Here is a 25,355-nt window from a genome sequence, read left to right on the forward strand (position 1 = left end):
ATTCTACACCTTATTTATCTCGCCCCTATTTGCCTCCATAGAATATATTGCTCAGTTCTGGCTGACTGCTGGAGATGTGGGGCATCCCCAGCTGATTTCATTCATATTTTTGGCGCTGTCCACATATTCAGCTTTTCTGGAGATTAGTGGTGGCCTGTATCTTTTTGGTTACCTGCATTAAAGTACCATTATCAGTGGATGTATGTCTGTTACACAGTAGGGCTTCCAGAACCTTTTTAGGAATGTTATTGTTTTATGCTAGAAAAGCCATCGTGTTGAAGTGGAAGTCTCCGAATGTCCCCACCTTTAATTCCTGGAAGAGGATAACTAACTCTACGATTTCATTGTATAAGGCCACCTATCTATCATGGGGATGTCCTCATAAATTCCACAAGGTTTGGGATACTTGGGTAGACTCGCCAGACACGAATGAGGAGCAAGATTCTTCCGTTTAGCTTGGACAATTTGAGTGATATCCCTTAATGATCTCTGAGGTTATGTTATTGACACTGGTATAAGGGCCCCGGAGTTGTCATCTCTGTTGGCTTCCTAGAAGGCATATTTTTACAGAGTTTTTTGGTATTTATGACTGTTTTGAATCTTACATGGCAAATGAGCACACAGTTAACTTGTTACTGTTATTGTAGTGTTTTTTTGTTAATCAGTTTGTAGCCTTGTTAAGTGTGGTGCTGAGCCTGGGAATGCCCTTTTTGGTTTTGTTTTGTATACTTCAACGCCTTTTTAAATTTAAATAAAAAGAATTAAAAAAATAAAAAATATTAAGTGTGCCCACACATGCTTCTGGGTTGCTTTCAGATACTTTTCCCTCCTGTACAATCAAGTTAATTTCTGTTGCACTCCACTGACTTCGCATTCCCAAAGCCAGGGGAGTGCAGTGCACAACACATTACTCTGTTTTTGTTTTTTCTTTAAAACTGCAGTATGGACATACTGTTTCTTTTTAAATGTATTTCTAAGTAGTACGTTTTATTTAAATGCAAGTAGGTTGAATTACCTACTGTCTTGTACACTGTGTGCACAATTATTAGGCATGTGAGTATTTTGACCAAATCACCATTTTTATGCATATTGTCCAACTCCAAGCTGTATAAACTTGAATGCTTATTGGATTTAAGCATATCAGGTGATGTGTATTTGTGTAATGAGAGAGGGTTTGGCCTAAGGAGAGCAACACTCTGTATCAAGGTATGCATAATTATTAGGCAGCTTCTTTTCCTCAGGCAAAATGGGCCAAAAAAGAGATTTAACTGACTCTGAAAAGTCAAAAATTGTAAAAAGTCTTTTTAGAGGGATGCAACTCTCTTGAAATTGCTAAGATATTGGGAAGTGATTACAGAACCATCAAATGTATTGTTGGAAATCATCAACAGGGTAGTTTATTTTTTTGGTTGATTATTGTTTGAGAAAAAAGACGCAAATTAACTGCCAAAGATTTGAGAAGAATCAAATGTGAAGCTACCAGGAACTCATTATCCTCCAGTGCTGTCATATTCCAGAACTGCAACCTACCTGGAGTGCCCAGAAGTACAAGATATTCAGTGTTCAGAGACATGGTCAAGGTAAGGAAGACTAAAACCCGAACACTACTGAACAAGACACATAAGTTGAAATGTCAAGACTGGGCCAAGAAATATCTGAAGATGGGTTTTTCAACTGTTTTATGGACTGATGAGATGAGAGTGACCCTTGACGGACCAGATGGGTGGGACCTTGGCTGGATCAGTAATGGGCAAAGTGCTCCACTTTGATTCAGATGCCAGCAGGGTGAAGGTGGGGTACTGGTATGGGCTGGTATTATTAAAGATGAGCTAGTTAGAGCTTTTCGGGTTGAAGATGGACTCAAAATCAACTCCCAAACTTCCTTCCAGTTTTTAGAAGACACTTTCTTCAAACAGTGGTAAAGGAAAAAGTCTGCATCTTACAAGAAGACCATGATATTTATGCAGGACAGCGCTCCATTACATGCATCAAAGTACTCCACTGCGTGGCTAGCCAGTAAAGGCCTTAAGGATGAAAGAATAATTACATGACCCCCTTCCTCACCTGACCTAAATCTATTGAGAACTTGTGGGCCCTTCATAAACGAGAGATTTATGGTGAAAGAAAACAGTACACCTCTCTGAACAGTGTCTGGGAGGCTGCTGCTGCTGCATAAAAAGTTGATCGTCAACAGATCAAGAAACTGACAGACTGAATGGAAGGCTTATGACTGTTATTAAAAAGAAGTGTGGTTATATTGGTCACTGATTTTTTTTTTTTTTTTGTTCGAAATGTTTGTAAATTTTGAGGAGTTTATTTATTATTCTCACTTTAACAGCTGAAAATAAACACATGAGGTGGGAAAATGTTTGTTTTTAATTTAGTTGCATAATAATTCTGCACACTAATAGTTGCCCAATAATTGTGCACACATAGATATTCTCCTAAGAAAGCCAGAACCTCACTTTTACTTTCCTAAATATTCAGGTTTGAAGTTTATTAACATTTTGGATTGACCATGAGCACTGTAGTTGTTCAATAATGAAATTAATCCTCAAAAATCAACTTGCCTAATAATTGTGCATACATTGTATGTCCCTGGAATACGCATGGACATTTCAGTGGTGTTTATCTCTGTATATCATTTTGTAAAAAAAAATTATTATTTTTTTTTTTTTTTTTTTTTTTTTAAAGGGTGAATTTTTATAAATTTTCTTTTGAAAGAAGAGACAAAAGAAATAAAGACACAAAAAAGTACAGCAACAAAATTCACACACCAGAAACAAGCAAAATTATGTCCATACATAATAGTACAGTAGTAAACTAATAGGACCAGATGTCAATGTCAGAGGCCTTAAACATGGCAGAGCAGCATTTCGTTAGTTAATTTACACAAAATGTTTAACAGGAGTAGTGTGACTCCAAGGAAGGGTGGGCCTTATAGCCAACAAATTTGAGACCCCAAGAATTCACTGGTTTATCGGTCATTGTCCACCAATATGTATTAGTTTGGAGTGGCCTGACCCACATTTGTTACACAGGTGCATATTAAGTGCATCTACCATATTACAACCTTCGATAATGAAGACGATCAACCAGAATGATTAATTTCTATGGGATTTCCATATTTTGTACAGTACTTTCTTGTTCTACAAGCAAATATCCACTCTACAATCATTCATTTAGATAACTGACCCAGCATATTTCCTATTGACCTCATCTTCCTGTTGCTTAGTGCCTAGTTATCAGTATTGCCAACTAAAACCTTATCAAGAAAGTAGTATATCAGGCATTTCACAACTATGGGAAGATAGCATAGCTGCAAAAATATCAGCTGAGAAGGCTATCTTGGATTTATTTTATTTCTAGATTGGATTTGATTTTATCTTCTATGTAGCTAATTATTATACATAGTAATCCTGTCCTTGGACTGTAGTCTCGCTGATCAAAGGCTAGTTGGTCAATTCTTAATATGGCAGTGTGATTCAATTAATGCTGTTCTGCAGCAAGCATTGTAGCGGACAGTATGATTTTTATCTTTCGACTATTGAAAGGTATAGTAACAGTGTTGGTTATTGTAGCTCTTCTCATTTTTTATGCACGTAGGTAATAACGTGAACTAAAGTCTACTCAAAAGCTCCTTCTGATATTCAAAACAAATGCCAAATCCACTTACTATATGACACTCAAGCCTAATAAACAAAAAAAAACTTTTATTTGCCTTCCCTGATCTAGCCAAATCTTCCATTTGTGTATCCCCCCTCCCAACCCAGACATTGCAGCTCACAGTGGGAGGGTTTTGGTAAGGCCACTTTCACACCGGGTGGATTCAGTTCCAATCAGCAGGGGATCAGCTCACAGATCCTCTGCTGATCGGAGCAGAGCAGGTGGATGACACATCCGTGTCTGCTCAGTTTCTGCAGAGCGGACGCAGAGACTCTGCTGCATTGGGAGTCAACGGACTTCACTACCCATTTACACCCGACTACCCTTCGGTCCACTTCACCTAAATGGAAGAGCATGTTTCCCTTTCCTTTTTTTTTTTTTTTTTTTTTTTTTTTTTTTTTACCGGATATGATCAGACCCAGAAATAGGTAGAACAAATGACAGGCAGACCTGACCAAAATGGCCATGTAAAAAGGGCCTAAGGGAGGCAGTGCTGTCAATCCAGAAAGTAGTGGAAAGGTTTAGGTGTAGCCGGGTGCTGATTGACAACTTACAAACAAAAGGGGCTTTATGGCGGCCTAAACATTTAATATATTTAACATTACACTGTTTATCTCCTCCTCGCCTCCCTGTCTGTCTCCAGCACCGCACCCTGGGACTAGCAGGGAGGAGAGGGACCTTGCAGTGTAACGAGCACCGATTGGGTGCTCGTCAGGAAAGGGGAGTGTCGTGCTTAACCTTCACCCCTTTCACTGCCAGAGCCATTTTTGCATTTTTTGCACACGTTTAAAAAAAATAATTTCAAGCCTGAAGATTGCACAAAACCCCCAAACATATATGTTGATATATCCAACATATCAAACCTTAAATATTTTTGTGGTCGTGAAATGGCGAAAAACTTTATTACCCTATATTTTCTATAGACTACGCTTTTAAAGCCCCTTATAGGTCATCAGTTTAGCGTTACAGGGAAGGTCTGATGTTAGACTTATTGCTCTCATTCTGGTGTGCACGGCAATATGTAACACGTGTATCGACATTTCCATGTGTAGGTGCCCCAGTGTGTGCTTTTACGTTTGTACGTGCATATATGTGGGGGTGTAACCTTAATTTTTTTACAATTAAGAAAAAAAAAAGGTTTTTTTACTGAACTTTTCATTCAATTCCTCATTACATAGGGAACAAAAAGTCCCCTATGTGATGATTTTTGGTGACCGCTCTTTATTGAGACACCAGGGTCTAAAAGACTCTGCATGTTTCCCCTGTACTCCACTGAATGTAATGCACCGTAGTAGGCTGTGTAAGAAATTGATTGCTTCCATTTGACAAATGAGCCCTGCTGCTTGCCTGCAGAAACTACATGTCCCGGGCGTCGAGTGATTTAAATGTAACATCCCTGTTGTAGATGCGCATAGTTTTACTTCAACAAATTATCACGTATTGCTTAAAATAGTTGATCCAAGATGAACCCCTTTCTATTTTCTTGTGACTTCTCTTTGCTTAGTCATATTGTGGGTGTGTGTGTGTTGGGAGAAATATACAGAAGAAAGACCAATAAATGTGCTGGAGGTGGGATCCCACTGGTAGGACATGCTCTGTTCAGCTAATTAACAAATGAAGACTGAATTCTCAATGAGAAAGTAAAAGCGCCACCTAGACTTTAAAGCCTAAGTGCAGCAAAAATAAAAACAGAAAAATCAGCACTTTGGCATAACTTACAGTCAGTAGGATGTGTCCCTTGTGTTGATGCCTCTTCTGTTAGTTGAAACCCATCTCCGTCCATGCCAACACCCCTTAACCTCCCACCCCTGACTATGCCCACCCTTTCCACCCAGCTGCTTTACCTTACTTACTACACCTATAAATGGAAGAATGGTGAATGACTGAAAGATTCCCCCTTCTATTCATGGGGGAATTCAGCTTTGATGGAGGAATCTTTCCCGCGGAGCTGTTGTGTTCTCCTGGTGGGGATGGCTGAATGATGTATAATCTGACATGCTGGTTGTACCCAAGTTGTACAACAATCAACTTTGGTACAATCCACCTGCCCATAGATGTTTCAATTATCAGCAAGTGCCAGCTCAACTAGCCATCCATGGCAGGCTTAAAGTGGTTGTAAATCCTTGCCTATATCATGTGAAGTGACTGTTACAGAGATGGATGCATAATTTACAGGATCTCTCAGCAGGGGGTGGAGAGCTGAAGTTACATTAGTGCAGTGCTTCTCAATTATTTTCTGTCATGCCCCCCCCCCCCCCCCCAGGTAGAAGAAAACATTTTGCGCCCCCCCCCCCCCCGCGCGACTGTAAATGACACTTGCTGATCCCTAAATAGTATATATATGGTGTACCTCCTGCGCTATTACACCCCCTATCGTTAAAGCCGCTAGCAGTTGAAATGCCACAACCAAGGCACAAAATACAATATAATGGAAAATAGATAGTGCAGCGCTAAAAATAAAGTGCTAATATATATATATATATACACATGCAATAATAGTGATACCCCTAGTATGGGGTGTATCTAGGTTGGCTCTCAGTGTTGTGAGCTATATAAAATAATGCAATCCACACACATGCTGTACAGTGAAATTTGTGACAAACACATGAATCGCTCTTCGATAACGTGCTCCACACTGGGTGCAGACAAACGAGATGTCAATCCACAATGACAGGGGTGCCCCCTCACCTTCCTGCCCAGGCCCCTCAGGACCAATGAGCCAAAAAGAGTACTTCGTAATTCCTCCACAGCCCGTCAGATCGTCCTCAGCAGTGGTGATGGGACCCTCTCATAAGCACTGAAACCAAACACTCTCCATATACGTTCCCAACAAGGCAAAGAAATCCAGCATAGTGTAAAACCATTTATTAGAATAAAACACCAATACAAAAATTCCTACTCACATTTGGATAGTTTTAAAACAAACTTTTCCACCACTTTATGGGTGTACTGCATGCATGGACTCTGTAGGGTGTAACAAGATGGCCCCCACGCCGGATGTGACGTCACCGCGTCGGCCGTGTCACCGCTAGAACTCCTCCCACGAACGTATCTACGCGTTACGTCACGATTGGACCACGTGACTTCGTCAGGATATACGCCCATCTTAGGCCTGCATCTATTTATCTCTCTTCTCGGCCAATTATGTGTCTGGGGGTGGTGGTCTGGCGGCCATTTTCATGGAGTCCGTCCTCTTATCTTAATATGGGGACATTAATCTACAACCCCAAGGACATAGTGTACTCTCTAACTTGAACTACTCTCAATATTTACTATGATATTCTTCTATGCAATGCCATCATAGAAACCACCTAATTATATTTAAAAGGTTAGTGTAAAATGAATAAATGTATAAAAAACATTATTTTTATTAGTAGATGGTAATATATAAAATATATCGAATCCTATGTGAATGAACATGATCCCTTTATTCAACTATAGAGTACCACTATCTGCAATATATACCAATAGCGTGATGTCACAACTCATAATATACAGATGATAAAAGCAAATAAACATCATATAATACCAAAAAATCCCATATAATGAGAAAAATAAGTAAAAAAAGAAGAAACATATAAAATTGTTTTTATAAAAATATATATATATATCTAGTGAATAATATTAATATTCTTCACTCATATTGTCAATGCCTTGACCCTGAAGTCCTAGTCTATGATAGTCCCATATACATAATCGTATATTCATATGGGGATGCTGTTATTATATCCCTCTCACTGCATCATGCTATTATATTCCTATCCCTACCTCCTGCACTAGTCATATATTGAACCTATACCATTTTAAATACGCTAGCGTGTACTCAAATGTCCTATTCATACTGCTCATGTTCCCCAAACCTCCAGGCCACTTCCTAGAGTAAAAGAAACATGCTATCCCATACTTGTGCAATCCACTGACCTACCTCCTATTATGCATAAATGTACAATCATATTATTATTACTATTATATACATTTTTTCAAAAATCGCTAATGAAACAGTTGAGGTCAAAGTCCACATTTAGACCTCTTGGAACTTGTGACCTCATCAAAAAGATCCACCTGGATTCCGCCTGACTAAGGCTTTTAACCATATTACTCCCTCTCCAGTGACCCTTATATTTTTCTATTCCCCAGAATCGGAGTGACGAAGGGTCATTATGATGATGTGTGGAAAAGTGTTTAGATACACTGTGCTTCGAAAAGCCCTTCTTAATGTTTTGCACATGTTCTCTAATCCTTTTCCACATCGGACGCTTCGTCCTCCCTACGTATTGCAAACCACATTTACATTCAAGGCAGTACACTACTCCTTTTGTTTGACATGAGATAAAATCTCTAATAGTGTACATAATACCTGTGTTATTGGCCTGAAACTCTTTTATTCTCGTATTGATACCTTTTGTCTCCTTGCATGCATAACGTGTCTTACAGGGATAAAATCCCTTAAGATCAATTATTGTGGTTTGCTGGTTCACCCTGGGGGGATCAATCACATTTTTAACTAGTTGTGTCCTCACTGGTGGTGCCTTTCTATATACGAATCTTGGTCTCTCAGATATACATTTTTCAAGGCCTGGGTCAGATTTAAGTATAGGCCAATGTCTTAAGAAGATTTTCTCTATTTTCTTATATTGTACATTGAAGTCTAAAATGATAGGTACTACATCATCACTTGGCTGTGTTTCATTTTTGTCTATAAGAAGTTGGGTTCTCTCTATCTTCCTTACTTCCTCAATCTTGGTAGAAATAAATTCCTTTTTATAACCTTTTTCCTCAAACCGTTTACTGAGGATTTGGGCTTGCTGGTCATAGTCCTCTTCCCTGGTGCAGTTTCTCCTCAGTCGCACAAATTGTCCTTTGGGTATATTGAAAAGCCACAAAGGAAAATGGCAGTTGTCTAACGGAATATAACCGTTTACAGTCAACTCCCTTAAAATATGTAGTGGTAATCAATTTATTTCCTTCGATTTTGATATTCAAATCTAGGAAATTTATTGTTTTTATATCTATTTCCCTAGAGAACTTAATATTCTTGTTATTGTTGAGGGTATTAAGAAATATCTGTAAGGAATCCCTATTGCCTTCCCATATGATGATCACGTCATCAATAAACCTTTTATATAATAATAGTTGTCTTGGAGTCTGACGATATACTGCTTCCTGTTCCCAGTGCGCCATGAAGAGATTGGCAACGCTGGGGGCAAACCGAGCCCCCATTGCCACTCCTCTAATCTGCTTGGAAGTATTGATGTCCCTGCCAAAAGTAGTTGTGCAATAGGCAAAAATCAAGACAGTCAATGATGTAACTTTGTTGTCTTTCTATCAGACTGCTAAATGTACCTAGACCCCATCTTGTAGAGGCTATAGCTTCTTCATGATTGATGATGGTATATAATGATGAGACATCGGCACTGGCTAAACACAATTCCTCACTGCCCTGAATATTATCCAATATTTGAATGAGATGTTTTGTGTCTCTGAGATAGGCTGGGGTCATTTTGACTAATGGCTGTAAGAATATATCGATATATTGCCCTAGTCGGGCTAAAATCGAATCTATGCCGTTAACAATCGGCCTCCCTGGTGGATTTTGCTGATCCTTATGTATCTTAGGGACTAAATAAATTACTGGAATCCTGCATGTATCCGGTATCAAGTATCTAGATTCCTTCTTTGTTAGAATTTTACTTTCTACTCCTTTCTTTATTAGTTCCTTTAATTCTTTTTTGTATGTTATAGTTGGATCTTTCTGGAGTGTATATAATAGTAATAATAATATGATTGTACATTTATGCATAATAGGAGGTAGGTCAGTGGATTGCACAAGTATGGGATAGCATGTTTCTTTTACTCTAGGAAGTGGCCTGGAGGTTTGGGGAACATGAGCAGTATGAATAGGACATTTGAGTACACGCTAGCGTATTTAAAATGGTATAGGTTCAATATATGACTAGTGCAGGAGGTAGGGATAGGAATATAATAGCATGATGCAGTGAGAGGGATATAATAACAGCATCCCCATATGAATATACGGTTATGTATATGGGACTATCATAGACTAGGACTTCAGGGTCAAGGCATTGACAATATGAGTGAAGAATATTAATATTATTCACTAGATATATATATATATTTTTATAAAAACAATTTTATATGTTTCTTCTTTTTTTACTTATTTTTCTCATTATATGGGATTTTTTGGTATTATATGATGTTTATTTGCTTTTATCATCTGTATATTATGAGTTGTGACATCACGCTATTGGTATATATTGCAGATAGTGGTACTCTATAGTTGAATAAAGGGATCATGTTCATTCACATAGGATTCGATATATTTTATATATTACCATCTACTAATAAAAATAATGTTTTTTATACATTTATTCATTTTACACTAACCTTTTAAATATAATTAGGTGGTTTCTATGATGGCATTGCATAGAAGAATATCATAGTAAATATTGAGAGTAGTTCAAGTTAGAGAGTACACTATGTCCTTGGGGTTGTAGATTAATGTCCCCATATTAAGATAAGAGGACGGACTCCATAAAAATGGCCGCCAGACCACCACCCCCAGACACATAATTGGCCGAGAAGAGAGATAAATAGATGCAGGCCTAAGATGGGCGTATATCCTGACGAAGTCACGTGGTCCAATCGTGACGTAACGCGTAGATACATTAGTGGGAGGAGTTCTAGCGGTGACGCGGCCGACGCGGTGACGTCACATCCGGCGTGGGGGCCATCTTGTTACACCCTACAGAGTCCATGCATGCAGTACACCCATAAAGTGGTGGAAAAGTTTGTTTTAAAACTATCCAAATGTGAGTAGGAATTTTTGTATTGGCGTTTTATTCTAATAAATGGTTTTACACTATGCTGGATTTCTTTGCCTTGTTGGGAACGTATATGGAGAGTGTTTGGTTTCAGTGCTTATGAGAGGGTCCCATCACCACTGCTGAGGACGATCTGACGGGCTGTGGAGGAATTACTAAGTACTCTTTTTGGCTCATTGGTCCTGAGGGGCCTGGGCAGGAAGGTGAGGGGGCACCCCTGTCATTGTGGATTGACATCTCGTTTGTCTGCACCCAGTGTGGAGCACGTTCACGAAGAGTGATTCATGTGTTTGTCACAAATTTCACTGTACAGCATGTGTGTGGATTGCATTATTTTTTATAGCTCACAACACTGAGAGCCAACCTAGATACACCCCATACTAGAGGTATCACTATTATTGCATGTGTATATATATATATATATTAGCACTTTATTTTTAGCGCTGCACTATCTACTTGCTGACCCCTGTTGCAGTATGGTGCTGCTTCAGCCAGCATATGTGGTTGCAGCAGCACTTCTGCACTGTACACTTACCGGCTTTTCCCTCACTCGATTTTCGCGGGTCCGCTCGGCTCCACCTCCTCGCCCGTGATTGGCCGCCTGTGTACCTTTCCTGAGCTACAGTTCTGGCGGCCAATCACCGGTGAGGAGGCGGAGCCGAGCGGCAGGAGTGAGGGAGTGGCCGGAGTGACGGAAGGAGCAGCGCTTCCTGGATGGATCATCGTGGGAGCCAGGTAAGAGACAGCAGCCCTCTGCCCACCCCTGTACTTAGTGTCCCTTCTGTCGGAAGGGGGTGGGGGGGGGGACGGCGACGCGCCCCCCTTTACGGAGCCTCGCACCCCACTATTTGAGAAGCACTGCATTAGTGAGAACTGACTGGAAGGAAGGGAACACACCCCCTCCCCCCCTTCACTTAGCTCACTGGAACAGAGCTGAGACTGTCAATCTGCTAGAGTTCCCTCTTCTGTCACCATTTTGTTCTTGGTGTCAGGAAAACTTTTCGAAAGTGACTCTTGCTGTTAGCAGAGGAATGAAGCAGCAGCCAGAAATTACACCTAGTGCTCTTAATTGAGACAAGTACACTCTATCGAAGGATATGTTTTGTTTATATTTCATGTCTGAGGTTTACAACCACTTTAATGTATGCCCATTGGCTGAGGTTACATTTTTTTTTTCTTTTGCAACTGCAGACAGAAGTGTAAACAAAAGTTACTTCTGTTGAGGTGTATGGCACATCAGAACCAGTTCCCTGTCCTTCAAAATCTACACTTTCATTCATGCTGGATAGTACAGCTCTTGCTATGCTTTAAGCCTGCTGCAGATATGAGCATTGTGGTTCTTATACATGGAAAAGCTAATGTCATTTATCCACCCCTTCTCTCCTTGACCATTCACAGAAAGTCTGTAAAACCAACAGCAATCTAGTCCATTATTTACTCTGTTATCTATATCTGAAATCTATTGACTGCACATGCATGTAAGCAACTAATATTCAAATGACTGTTTGTTAGAATTTCTTTATTTTGTTTTCGTTCTTGCGAAGTGGTCACCCAACTGTGGCCAGGGGTCGGATGTGGCCACTGTGCCTTTATTCGGCTCTTGGAGCACTTTTCCTCCTACTGATACAAGACATTTATTTCCTCCCACCAACAATGGGGCATAATTACTGCTACTAATGTCGACAAAGAGGCACTATTTCTCCCATTGACACCAGTGATGGGGCACTATTCCTCTCACTGACACCATTGATGGGGCACTATTTCTCCCACTGACACCAGTGGTGGGGCACTATTCCTCCCACTGACACCATTGATGGGGCACTATTTCCCCCCACTGACACCAACAATAAGACACTATTCCTCCCACTGACACCAATGATAGGGCACTATTTCCCCCCAATGACACCAACAATAGGACACTATTCCTCAAACTGACACCAGTGATGGGGCACTATTCCTCCCACTGACACAACTGGGCACTATTCCTCCTGCTGACAGCAACAATTGGGCACTATTCCTTCCACTAACACCAATGAAGGGGCACTATTCTCCCCCCCAAATACCAAAGATGTGTTGTTTACTCCCACTGATGTTGAGACAATTTCTACTCCAAATGGCCACAGTCCGGCCACCAAAAAGTCTGATGGACAGTAAACTGGCCCTATGTTTAGAAAGTTTGGAAACCCCTGTTCTTGCATATGCTGATGTGTTTTTTTATTTCTTTGTAGCTTTCTGGTTTAAACTACTACATGTGCGGTTTTACATTTGTGGCAGGAATTGTAATTTCAAAAGTTTTAAAAAAGAAACTGATCATTATGATTAATAGTAAATATACAACATGTAATTTAAAATAATGTTCTGGCATTTCACACATTTTTTTTCTTTTGCATGCTAAGAAGAATCAATTACCATAGGTGAAGCTTTAAAACACTTTACAGATCATCAGTTTAGCGTTAACTAGGAGCTCTTGCGCTAGAATTATTATTCTCACGATCGTGGTTTACATGCGCATGCCCTAGGCTTGCGTTTGCACAGGTGAGCGAGGCAACAGGGGCTACGGCATTTTTATATATATATATATATATATATATATATATATATATATATATATAAAATTGATTTATCATTTTAATTTTTAAAACTTGTTTTATTTATGTACTTGACTGGTTTTGGAGATATTAGGGGTCTAGTAGTGCCCAATGTCTCCCCTGCCCTTCACACCTTCTAACCAAGATAAAGATGTTGCTCCAAGCAGCTCAAATAAACCAAGTATATTAAAATGCTCTAAGTGTAGTATTTATTGAAAATTATAGTACAAATAGATAAAATGCCGATGCACTCACATGTAATGGTGCCCAGATACCAGCACCGTTTATGCAGCCTGTGTTTGTATTAGATCTCAAAAGTGATGGCCAGTGTGCGTTCCAAGCCTTGCTACCGGTGGGCAGATATGACGTCATAGAAACCCGTAAGTGAAAGGATCATGTTAATTTTTGCATGCTAAAAATCCTACATGCTGATTGTACACAAGTTGATCAATGAATTGACTTTGCTACAGTCAGCCAGCCCATAGATGAATCGAATCTTGGTCGATACCTGCTGAACCAGTCGAGATTTGATCCATCTATGGATGGCTTAAAAGAGGCAACAGGAATCTGATGAGCTGGTTCCTCTGTCACTCTGCACTCTCCTCCTATCAGCATGTTCCTTGCACATAAGCATTGCAGCACAGCCAACTGGTTTCATGTGTTGCTTCTTTATTTTGCAGTCTGATCTCTGTTGTATTGGTACTCCATAAGGCTGACATCCGGTCCAATTCAGGTACCTCTACTGCTTGCATTTAAAAAACACATTTAATCCTTTTAATGAAAACAGAAGTGCATTATTAGTGTGCTTCTTACATCTGCCTGGAGTTCTGCTTTAAATGAGCCCCAGAGCTTCTCTTCCTGGTAACTATTCTCATCATGTATTTACACCCAGATCTCCAAGTCCTTGATGAAGTGGCTGTCTCTAAGGGCATGCCAGCTGTTGGAATAATTTAAAGATACTAATCTCATTGTTAGGGCTTAGATTCCACCACCCTTTTTATGCCCTTCCATTATGTCATGCCATGCTTCTATTCCCTTGTTAACACAATATTTATGTGCTGTAAAATCATGGGACCTCAGCATCCTGTTTTGCAGAATGTCAGGCCAGCTCGAGACATTCCTTGATATCAACATTTACAACCCCCCTCTGTTTATAGAAACTTCATGGTACTCGCTTCCTTTCTGAAATTCTCAAGTGCCAGTCAAATAGTGAGAATGAGTGATAAAAATCCTGGGGGAAAAATGGTGACATGTCGTATGGAATACATTCACGGAACTTTAACTATAGAAATAATGAGAAATGGAAAAATATGAGGAAGGTGACACAAAAGCAATAATCTTATACTGTAATGTTCTATATGTACGTTTGATGGCGATGACAGATGCTTGTGAATGCCCATTTGCTGTAGGGAGAACATACTACTCCCTTTGTGAGCAGAGAAAGCAATAGGAAACCCTTTCATGCATGCATTTTGATCAACGCAAATCTCAAACCTTGCCTAAAAGGTGTAGACTCCCATGTATGCTTTGTTCTGTTGCCATATTGGGACAGAATATTGGGACACCCCTCAAAATCATTGGATTCAGGTGTTCCAATCACCTCCATGGCCACAGGTGTGTAAAATCAAGCACCTAGGCATGCAGACTGCTTCTACAAACATTTGTGAAAGAATGTGTCGATCTCAGGAGCTTAGTGAATTCAAGCGTGGTAACGTGATAGGTTGCCACCTGTGCAGTAAATCCATCTGTGAAATTTCCTTGCTACTAAATATTCCACAGTCAACTGTTAGTGGTATTATAACAAAGTGGGAGCAACATCAACTTGGTCATGAAGTAGTAGGCCACTTAAAATGACAGAGCGGGTTCAGCGCATACTGAAGCAGATAGTGCGCAGAAGTCGCCAATACCTCCTGTGAGTCAATAGCTAAAGACCTTCAAACATTGTGTGGCCTTCAGATTAGCACGACAACAGTGCATAGAGAGCTTTATGGAAGGGGTTTCCATGGCCAAGCAGCTGCATTCAAGCCTTAAATCACCAAGTGCAATGCAAAGCATCGGATGCAGTGGTGTAATGCACGCTGCCACTGAACTCTAGAACAGTGGAGATGTGTTCTTTGGAGTGACGAATCATGCTTCTCTGTCTGGCAATCCAATGGACATGTCTGGGTTAGGCGGTTGCCAAGAGAATGGTACTTGCCTGACTGCATTGTACCAAGTGTAAAGTTTGGTTTAGGGGGGATTATGGTGTGGGGTTGTTTTTCAGGGGTTGGGCTTGGCCCCCTAGTTCCAGTGAAGGGAACTCTTAAGGCATCAGCATACCAAGACATTTTGGACAATTTCATGCTCCCAATTTTGTGGGAACAGTTTGGGGATGGCCCCTTCTTGTTTCAACATGACTGCGCACCAGTGCACAAAGCAAGGTCCATGAAGACATGGATGAGGGAGTTTGGGGTGGAGGAACTTGACTGGTCTGCACAGAAACTTTACTCCAACCCAATAGAACACCTTTGGGATGAATTAGAGCGGAGACTACGAGCCAGGCCTTTTCATCCGACATCAGTGCCTGACCTCACAAGTGCGCTTCTGGAAGAATGGTCAAACATTCCCATAGATACACTCCTAAACCTTGTGGACAGCCTTCCCAGAAGAGTTGAAGCGGTTATAGCTGCAAAGGGTGGGCCAACTCAATATTGAGCCCTATGTACTAAGACTGGGATGCCATTAAAGTTCATGTGTGTGTAAAGGCAGGCGTCCCAATACTTTTGGCAACGGTCTGTTGCTCTTCCCTTGAGGTGTTAAAGAAAAAAAATCCCGCTTTGAGGCCTGGTTAACACCTGTGTTTTTTAGTGTTTTTTTGCAGAAACACACTACAGTCTACTGTTTAACATGGTTTCCTATGGGACACGTTCACATCTATGCTTTTTTGCTGCATTTTTGGAAAGGGTCAGGGAATTTTTTAAACGCAAAACATTACGTTTTTTGTTTAATAGACTTCAGTGGAGATGCTGCAGAAAATGCATGCAGTGTGGTTTTGATGTGTTTTGAAATTTTAATCTGCACAGCAACAAATTGGCCAAAAAAATTGCATAAGCATCAAAAAACGTGTCAAAAACAACATGCAAAAAGCACTGCAAAACGGACAAAACACAAGCTGCATTCTTGTGAACCAGGCCTGAAATACATTAAAAACGCATCAAAAACACATACTTGTTGCGTTTTTGATGTGTTTTTGAGTCACATGTCCTATGAAAAAGGCATCCTAAACATGGTAAAACACGAGTAAAATTGCACGTTTTTATCAGCGGCCATCATCAGCACCTTTTTTCCAAAAATGCCGATAACAGTATTTTCATCCGCCGTTACATCAGTGCATCCCTAGTAGTTGGTGTTTTTGAACAAGTTGCAATATCCTCCAACACCCTTAAAGTGGTTGTAAAGGCTTAAGTTGTTTTTACCTTAAAAAAACTGGTAAAAAACCTGTGTGCACCAGCCCCTCCTTAATACTTACCTGAGCCCCATGTTGATCCAGGGATGTGCACAAGAGCCTCAGCTCTCCCGGGTCTCTTCCTCCTCGTTGACTCAGACAGCAGCAGGAGCCATTGGCTCTCGCTACTGTCAATCACAGCCAGTGAACCAATGAGGAGATAGTGGTGGGCAGAGCTGCTTAACAGACAGAGAGTCGTGTCTGTGTGTTAAGCAGCTTGCTATGGGGGCACTTGGCAAGAGGGAGGGGCCAGGAGCACCAGCGGGGGACCCGAGAAGAGGAGGATCCAGGCTGCTCTGCACAAAATCATTGCACAATATGACACGTTTTGTTATTTAAAAAAAAAAAATCTGCCTTTACAATCACTTTAAAGGACATATAATAAGAAAAATGTATACGAGCGCACCTATAAATGTAAAGTAGCAGCTGAGCACCAGGTAACCATAAACCCCAAAAAACAATATATATCAGAAGATGCAGCGCTACAGAAGAGAAACACTATAATTGAATGGATGTATGGATACAAATAGGTATACATATGAATAAATAAATAAATAGATGAATAAATAGTTCATAGGATAATATTAAGGTGACTTCAAGTGCTCTCCTCTATTTCATATCCTCCTGATGATCAGGTACTGTGCGAAATAGTGCTGAAGAAATGCACACTCACCAGAACGCACAGATAAATGGGCGTTTGTAAATATAAATTTCCCTTGGAGTCATCAGCTGGTCAGGATAAGGTCTGCAATATGAAAGCCTCCCTCCAGAACTCCTGGATATTCCTGTGTAATCCCTTGGAAGGTAGCCTGTGGACTGCTCCTTAGTGCTTACATACGTTCCTTTTCCCAGCAGAGAGATGGATGGCTGTAGATTGATACTCCCCAAGGGAGTCAAGACAGAGACATATCCATAGTGTAGTAGGTAAATCAAATGGTTTATTCGGGTAAAATGATCATCGATAATACACAGCAGTGTATAGAAGAAATGTGTGGACTGACCGTCCAATATTAAAGATGGCCGCCGGAGCTCCACGATGCTCCGGCGGCGTGACGTCACGGCGTTCCTGGCTCCTCCTACGCGTTTCGTGCACACGCACGTCGTCTGGGGGGATTTGCCAAATCCCCCCAGGCGACGTGCGTGTGCACGAAACGCGTAGGAGGAGCCAGGAACGCCGTGACGTCACGCCGCCGGAGCATCGTGGAGCTCTGGCGGCCATCTTTAATATTGGACGGTCAGTCCACACATTTCTTCTATACACTGCTGTGTATTATCGATTGATCATTTTACCCGAATAAACCATTTGATTTACCTACTACACTATGGATATGTCTCTGTCTTGACTCCCTTGGGGAGTATCAATCTACAGCCATCCATCTCTCTGCTGGGAAAAGGAACGTATGTAAGCACTAAGGAGCAGTCCACAGGCTACCTTCCAAGGGATTACACAGGAATATCCAGGAGTTCTGGAGGGAGGCTTTCATATTGCAGACCTTATCCTGACCAGCTGATGACTCCAAGGGAAATTTATATTTACAAATGCCCATTTATCTGTGCGTTCTGGTGAGTGTGCATTTCTTCAGCACTATTTCGCACAGTACCTGATCATCAGGAGGATATGAAATAGAGGAGAGCACTTGAAGTCACCTTAATATTATCCTATGAACTATTTATTCATCTATTTATTTATTTATTCATATGTATACCTATTTGTATCCATACATCCATTCAATTATAGTGTTTCTCTTCTGTAGCGCTGCATCTTCTGATATATATTACTTTAAAGGACATGTTCACCTTTGGAACATGTTACATGTTCCACCCATATTTAGGGTGGCAGTTTGGAACACGTAACTTATTCCAGCTCCTGCTGTCTCTGCCCCCATATTACCCATACCTAACCCCCCCTCCTGTTACATTAGGCGGGGGATCTTTTTCCTGCAACCGCTGTCAGAATTTAGTACTGTTGGCCGCCGTGGGTGAAAACTTGTAGTTCATAGTGAACTGCGAGGGCACTGGTGAGCACTTTTAGTTCATTGATTCTTCCTGTATTTAGTAAATATCTGCCCACATAGGAGGTACAGGCAGGCAGCTGAGTGTCTGCAGGAGCCTGGCATTGCGGGTGCAATGCCTCACAGGTTGCAGTGTAAAAAAATAATAAAAGTAAATTTTTTTACCTGCAAAAAAGATGTGCATTTGGTGTTTTTACCAAAAAAAAAAGTAAATTTAGCCTTTAAGCCTTAGCAAACCCAATGGAAGCAAGGAAATGGAGCCTTTTTCTTTCTTGTCATTTTGTTGAACATGTAACTCCCTATTGTTGATTATCTGGAGATCCTGGGACACCACTGTTGGTGATGCTGAAACATCTTTGTTGTGTTCTGTCACATACTGGAAGCATGATTTAGAAACAAAATACTAGTACTGTTTCCCATAGTCACCAGGCAGATTCAAATATTGTTTGGAAAATTGGCTATCAGTGGTAAGGAAAGTGAAGAGAGAGAATGTTATGCTGTGCAAGCTTCTACAACTAGATTTGTCTTGTTAAGATAGAGTGAACAAGAGAACTCACTTTATTCCCCTATGCACACAAGACAGCAGTGAGAGAAGAATCTCCCAGGAAGCTATTTTATTCAGACAGTGATTTTATCTGTTCGGCTGACAATTTTTCACCCATCTCCTCTTGATCTTCTTTTCTCTTGATCTTCTTTTTAATCCCTTTTTAATCTGCTGATTCTCTTTTTAATCGGAGTTGTCAAGCCGGGTGGTACCGACAGAGCCACCCGTGGCTCGAAACTTTGATTGATTTAGCAGGAATCGGCTGAAATTCAAGCCGTGTATGGCTAGCACTGGTAAGTGCGGTCTTCCTTTTTCCCTTAATGAACCTGAGGTGGGTCTTTTGTAATGAGACTAAAGTGAATTATGGGGAACTCTGCTCAAGATCAATTGAGTGAAATTTCTGATTTTATTAAGCTGCAGTGTGCTAGATTGCATCAGTAGGTCACTGTTTGGTTATCATTGTTGCCCTATTTGAGGATATAAAATTAATGCTTTTTTGGCAGTTTTCTTAACGTTTTTTCTATATTTAACTTTTTTTTCCTCCAGGTATACAGAGTAATCAGTGTTTGTGTTGGGAGCCCTCCAGAAACCTTTACCTGGGAGTTCAGAGACAAAGAAAAGACCTATCACAAGATCGGGCCTGTGACACCCCAGGATTTTTACAAGGAACATGTTAAACCTGTTTACAATGTGGAAGACAAGGTGAGCTTTTATTGATTTTAAGAGCACAGAAAAAAACTCACACTAAATACTTTTAACATTTTTAAAACTAGTATAAAATATTACAATTTTCTTTCTAGTCCATTGAGGGACCCCTTAAGTCCTACATTTTTGGGTTATGCTGCTGCCTACATGAGGATTGGACCCTGGCGCAAAAAAAAAAAAAAAAAAGACTGTCCCAGGATTATGATAATATTAAAAGAAAAAAAAACTGTGTGTGCGCGCGTGTTATCTAGCACTTTTTTTTCAGTCAAAGCTCTTCTCTACATTGCTGCGGGACCTTTGTCTCTGCTCTTCGATTGCAGCTATTTTAATTTTTGGAGAACCTTGTGATGTTGCAAGATAGCCTGAAAGTGGCCTTTGGGTGCTGGGTCCTGCATGGGGCCACTGGTCAGACTCTGGCTTAACACTTGTCCTATCTCTGAAAATTCACATAGTGAGAGGCCCAGTTGGGCTGAGCAGCGGGAGCTTCCTCGTATACATGGGTTGCATGGCAACATGTCAACTTATAGATGGGGGGTTTGTCCTCAGAGTCCTCTTTAGCTGCATCCTTTTGCCTTTTCAGGTGTTGTCTTTACCATGGTCATACAAGACTTTTTTGGCCCAAATCACTCAGTAATTTTCAGACTCCCGCAAGCTCACTTCCGTGCCCTATTTCTCAGATTTTTATATCTGACATGCCCACATTTGTGGATTCTGAGCCATTGGTGGCAGAGTCTGAGATTCTGAGTCTTTTCAGTCCTTGACTGATGAACTTACCCCTGAGGAGTCGCAGTCTACTGCAGTTACTCCCAAATTAAAGGTTACTATTTCGGCTCTTATTAATGCAGTATGCACCAGTTAGAAATTGGAGGCTCAACCTGTTGTTTCTACCAGTGCCCTCTCCTTGGGTCATTAAAAAGTCCTTTCTTTTGCAGCCATCTTTTCTCTATGGAGATTGGAAGCATACTGATGAGTTATTTGCTTCCTGACATGCACTTGCCTTGTATTTATTTGGTGATGATTTAGAACTAAATATCCCTATTTATTGCAGAGTCTGCTTGAAAGGGTATATACCAGTGTGCAGAGGGCCCTTCAGAATTGAAGTGTTAATATGTGGTTACACCCCTTTAGCATCTGATGGATAAATGCATGCACCAGTTGTTGGGATTTGAGCACAGGTATATTTTGTTTGTTCAACCTATCTGTGTCACCGTACAGATTACCAGATCTACATCAAGCTCTCTCAGGTGTTCTGGATGGACCTGGCATTGCTTCAGTTCTTGTGACAGAACAGTTTCAGGGGTTTTACTCCAATCTGTTCATCACTGCTAAACCCAAGGGGGGCATCTGCCCATTTTGCCCAGACATACTTGTTGTCTTTTCATACTCACACTATTCACAAATAATGCAATTGTTTCAAATTTACCTTTCAATAAGCCCTGGTTCACATTAGAGCAATTTTTGCAGCGACTACGACATGTATAATCACAGGTGAAGTGATAACACATGGATTTTAATGGGTGTTTTTTTAATTCACACGACTTGAGTCGCAACGACAAAAAAAAAATGTCTTGCACTACTTTTGGGCAATTCTTATGTTCTAAAACTCCCATAGACTTCAATTGAAAATCGCCAGCATGCCATACATTTGTCTTGATTGCAGCGACTTTGCTGAGACTTCTGAGACAGTGGGTTTTTTTGTTTGTTTGTTGTTGTTTTTTTAACCCTCACCTCTCCTCCCTGGTCATCCTTGCTATATAAAAACTTCCTTCCTAGCACGTCTTATTCACACCTGAGCATAGCAGAAATGCACACTCCCACTCACGATTTTTTTTTTTTTTTTTTTTTTTTTTCCGGTTTGTTTCACGTTTCTTTCACTTGAATGGGCTGCCCTACATGCAACAAATGCCCCAAAGTACCTCAAGAACCTTTTCAGTTGTGGTGTGCTGTGCATTTTGGCAGCAAATGGTGTGTCTGCTAACCGCAATTGGGGTGTTATTAATAATTAGCCTGCATTCATATCTAAACACGCGGCAACCCGTGTTTCAGAAATGTGCATAATACATGCGTTTCCATGTAGGCAGCATTTGCATGTGTGTGTGTTTATGAATGCATGCAACCCACACAGAAAAAATGTGCTGCAGCGCCCACCAAATGTGCATCGCGCTCACAATGTCATTTAGTCTGCGTTCGCATCTGCACGTTTCTGAATGCACAGCAACCCACAGGAAAACGCAAATGTTGATATGCGTTTCGGAAATGTGTGGCAATGCGCATCACGCTGTGTTACCGTACGTTCACATCTGTGCGTTTCCGAATGTATGGCAGCCTGCAAGAAAACGCATGCTTTGACGTCCATTCTGAAAACGCACGGCAACACGTGTTGCTCTTGTGTTACCATTCATTTACACCTGAATATTTCCAAATGCACGGCAACCCGCAAGAAAATGCATGCTTTGCCATGTGCTTTGAAAACGCATGGCAACACGCATTGCACTTGTGTTACCATTTATTTGCATCTGCACGTTTCCAAACGCACAGCAACCTGCAAGAAAACTTGTGCGTTCCCGTGCAGTTTGCAAATGCTTCGCAATGCGTGTCGGGCTTGTGCTACTTTTTGTGTTCATCTGCTCCTTTTCGAACACATGGCAGCCTGCAAGAAGAAGCATGCTTTGCGCGGCAGGATTTGGCCCAGAAGTTGATTGACCGCACGTCAGGGCAAATTGCAGAGGTCTTGAAAAAGAAGGGTCAGCACTGCATATATTGACTCTTTTCATAAACTTCATGTAATTGTAAATAAAAGCCTTTGACACTTACAAAATGCTTGTAATTATACTTCAGTTTACCATAGTAACATCTGACAAAAAGATCTAAAAACACTGAAGCAGTAGATTTTGTGAAAATTAATATTTGTGTCATTCTCAAAACTTTTGGCCAGGGTTGTACATGAAAATTACACAAGCATCGTTTGCACTGCATCAGTTCCAATTTCAGTTTAATTTGCCATAATTATCCTGATTTATTTCATATATGCTACTTCCATTACCGGATATTGATAGTACCTGCCCTGTAGTCCTAGGGAACACCGTGGAACTGTAGCCTGACCTCAATTTAATCTGTGCTCTCTGCTTTTTGTAATCAGCTCTTCCTGACTCAGAGATTAAGAAAACAGACCTCCCACCCATCTACTTCCTGCTGTTTGTTCACTGGGATATCTCATAAAGTCACGACTCGAGTCCATAGCCAAGTATAAAGCCTAGTAACCATGTATGTTGTTTCTTTTGTAATCTGCATTTTCTGGATAGGAGATGTATGGCCTAAATGGTGATTATGTGGTTACTATGTAAGAAATAAAAATGAAAGTATGTTACAGGAGAGCTGAAATGAAATTCATTTTATGTGGAAAAAAAATAAAAAATACACCTAACCTGCCTTCATACAGTATGTGTCCTTTCCTAAACCCATGACACAGACTAGTTATTAAAGCTTAAAGTGTTACTAAACCTATGACCCTGCATTCACTATATCTGGTCTTCCTCAGTACACAGAGCATCGAAATGCAATTATTTTAAATATAAACTGCTAAATGCCTTTTCTCATCAGCAGTATTTAGCAGTCTTGTGACTTCTATCAGTGTCTGGCCGAGCACTGGTTAATCTTGTAGGAGGAGTTTTCAGTCTCCTCTGACTATCCTATGAGGCTGCATGACCTCTCACCCTCTGTCCGGACAGCGCTGATTGGCCCTGTGCCTATCACATGCATGCTCCCCAACAAATAAACTTTCTAGCCTTACACACCAAACAGAGCATGTGCAGACTTGCCATTGCTGCTCTGTACTATGGCAGATGGATTGGGGACAGTAAAAGAAGGGGAGGATCAGACAGGATCAAACTGCTTTTTTATACAATGTGGAGGACAGTAAGTATAACAAGCATGCTTTATTGCATATTTAGACTGATTTTACTGTTGTGGGTTTAGTAACACTTTAACACCAGGAAAACCACTTAATACACAGCTTTTTTTTTTTTTTTTTTTTTTTTAACTGCCAAAAGATTTTTTTTTCTTGTCCATCTGAAGGGTAAGATTTACAGCTCTGTCGCAGAGCATGGCCCTGATTTTTCTCTGCTGCATGTGAGTAATACTTCAGCTGGCCATACATAGGTCAGTTTTTTTCATTTAGCCAGCGGGTTGAAGAAAAGAAAACTGACCCGATTCCCCCCCATACATTTGAGGTGGATGCGGGAATCCTCCCCGCTGAGTCATGGAACTGACAGCGGGACATCCCCACCATCAGAATACACTGATCACCTCTGCAGCCTACTGTTGCTTGCATTGATCAAGCTAGAATTTACTAACAAGCCAGTTCATGAACTGGAATGACTATACATGGATCAAAGTTTGCCCAATTCAGCAGTTTAGATTCATGTTTGTTGTATGCAGTTTTAGCCATCCTGTCCCTCCCCCAGGCTATGACCGGACAGTTAAAGGAGAAGCTCTGATTTACCTTTTTTCTGTCACTCTTGTCTCCTTGTCACCAGCCCCCTTGTTAGCACCTGAGCATTGCAACACAACTGACTGGTTCCCTGTGCTGCTTCCCCCCCCCCCCCCCCATCCCTCTCTCACCTCTTTTGCACTAGGGCTGCAAGGGACTAACATTAGGTCAAATTCAGTTTGTTTGCATTTAAAAAAAAAAAATAATTTAACAATAGTTATGAATACAGAGCTGCATTAATTTGTGTCTTATATCAAGCTGAAGTATGATCTTTATTACATACTTGGACCAATGTAAGTATACATATTATATACCTGATGGGCAGCTGGGGTAACTGGAAATCACTGTAGTAGTCTGTGCTATTACATTGATGGCCATAATCTCCTGGATCCTGGTCAAGCTCCTTCCCTTCTGTACACTACTCTCAGGAGGATACTCACTCAAAACTTCTTCCATTCATAGAACACCTTGCGGTTTCTTTAATGAATACAGGGCATTCTAGGATTGGCAGCAGTGTCAAGCAAGAGACTTTCCGAGGTGCGTGTGCAGTGGGGCAGCTGTGCGCACATAATTTGAGTGGGACCTTTAAGATCGCAGATCTTACTGTATTAGCATCGACTACTACAGTGATTGTCGGTCTGTCTGTTTCCCCTGCAGCCCCTCAGATAATGGATGATATGCATACTTGCACTGGGCCAAGCTGGACCAATGTAAGTATGCAATAAAGATCATACTTGGAATTTAGCATTAAACAAGGTTACCATTCTCTGCAATTAGGACTAAACTTGATTTCCATACCTCATTGCTGCCTTCTCTTTTTCTATGTAGGTCTGCCTTGTCAATGATCCTCGACCGCAAAATAAGTTTGGCAAACTTTACACTGTGCAGTACTTGGGTAATATGGTGGAAGGTCGGAAAACACAGTATAATAACCAGCCTGTAGAAGTCTTAAAAAAACTAGCAGCTGCCTCTATAAAAGATGGAGAAGTGAGTACCATTCATGTCATTTAAGAAGGCAATACATA

At 40.8% G+C, this 25,355-nt stretch overlaps 1 protein-coding gene across 2 annotated transcripts in view; it reads left to right on the forward strand.

Moving 5' to 3' along the window:
• The window catches only part of BLMH (bleomycin hydrolase), a 105,780-nt gene that overhangs the window by 43,317 nt on the left and 37,108 nt on the right, over nt 1–25,355 (forward strand). For both annotated transcript variants that reach the window (XM_089683041.1, XM_089683040.1), the window contains 2 exons: nt 19,683–19,838; nt 25,159–25,317. In XM_089683041.1, the coding sequence (XP_089539167.1) occupies nt 19,683–19,838; nt 25,159–25,317 (315 nt within the window). The remainder of the gene's footprint in view (nt 1–19,682; nt 19,839–25,158; nt 25,318–25,355) is intronic.

The sequence above is a fragment of the Staurois parvus genome, unplaced genomic scaffold (genome assembly GCF_062004578.1).
Source record: "Staurois parvus isolate SC_StPar_1 unplaced genomic scaffold, SC_StPar_1.0 ptg000299l, whole genome shotgun sequence".
In the NCBI taxonomy this organism is placed as follows: Eukaryota; Metazoa; Chordata; class Amphibia; order Anura; family Ranidae; genus Staurois; species Staurois parvus.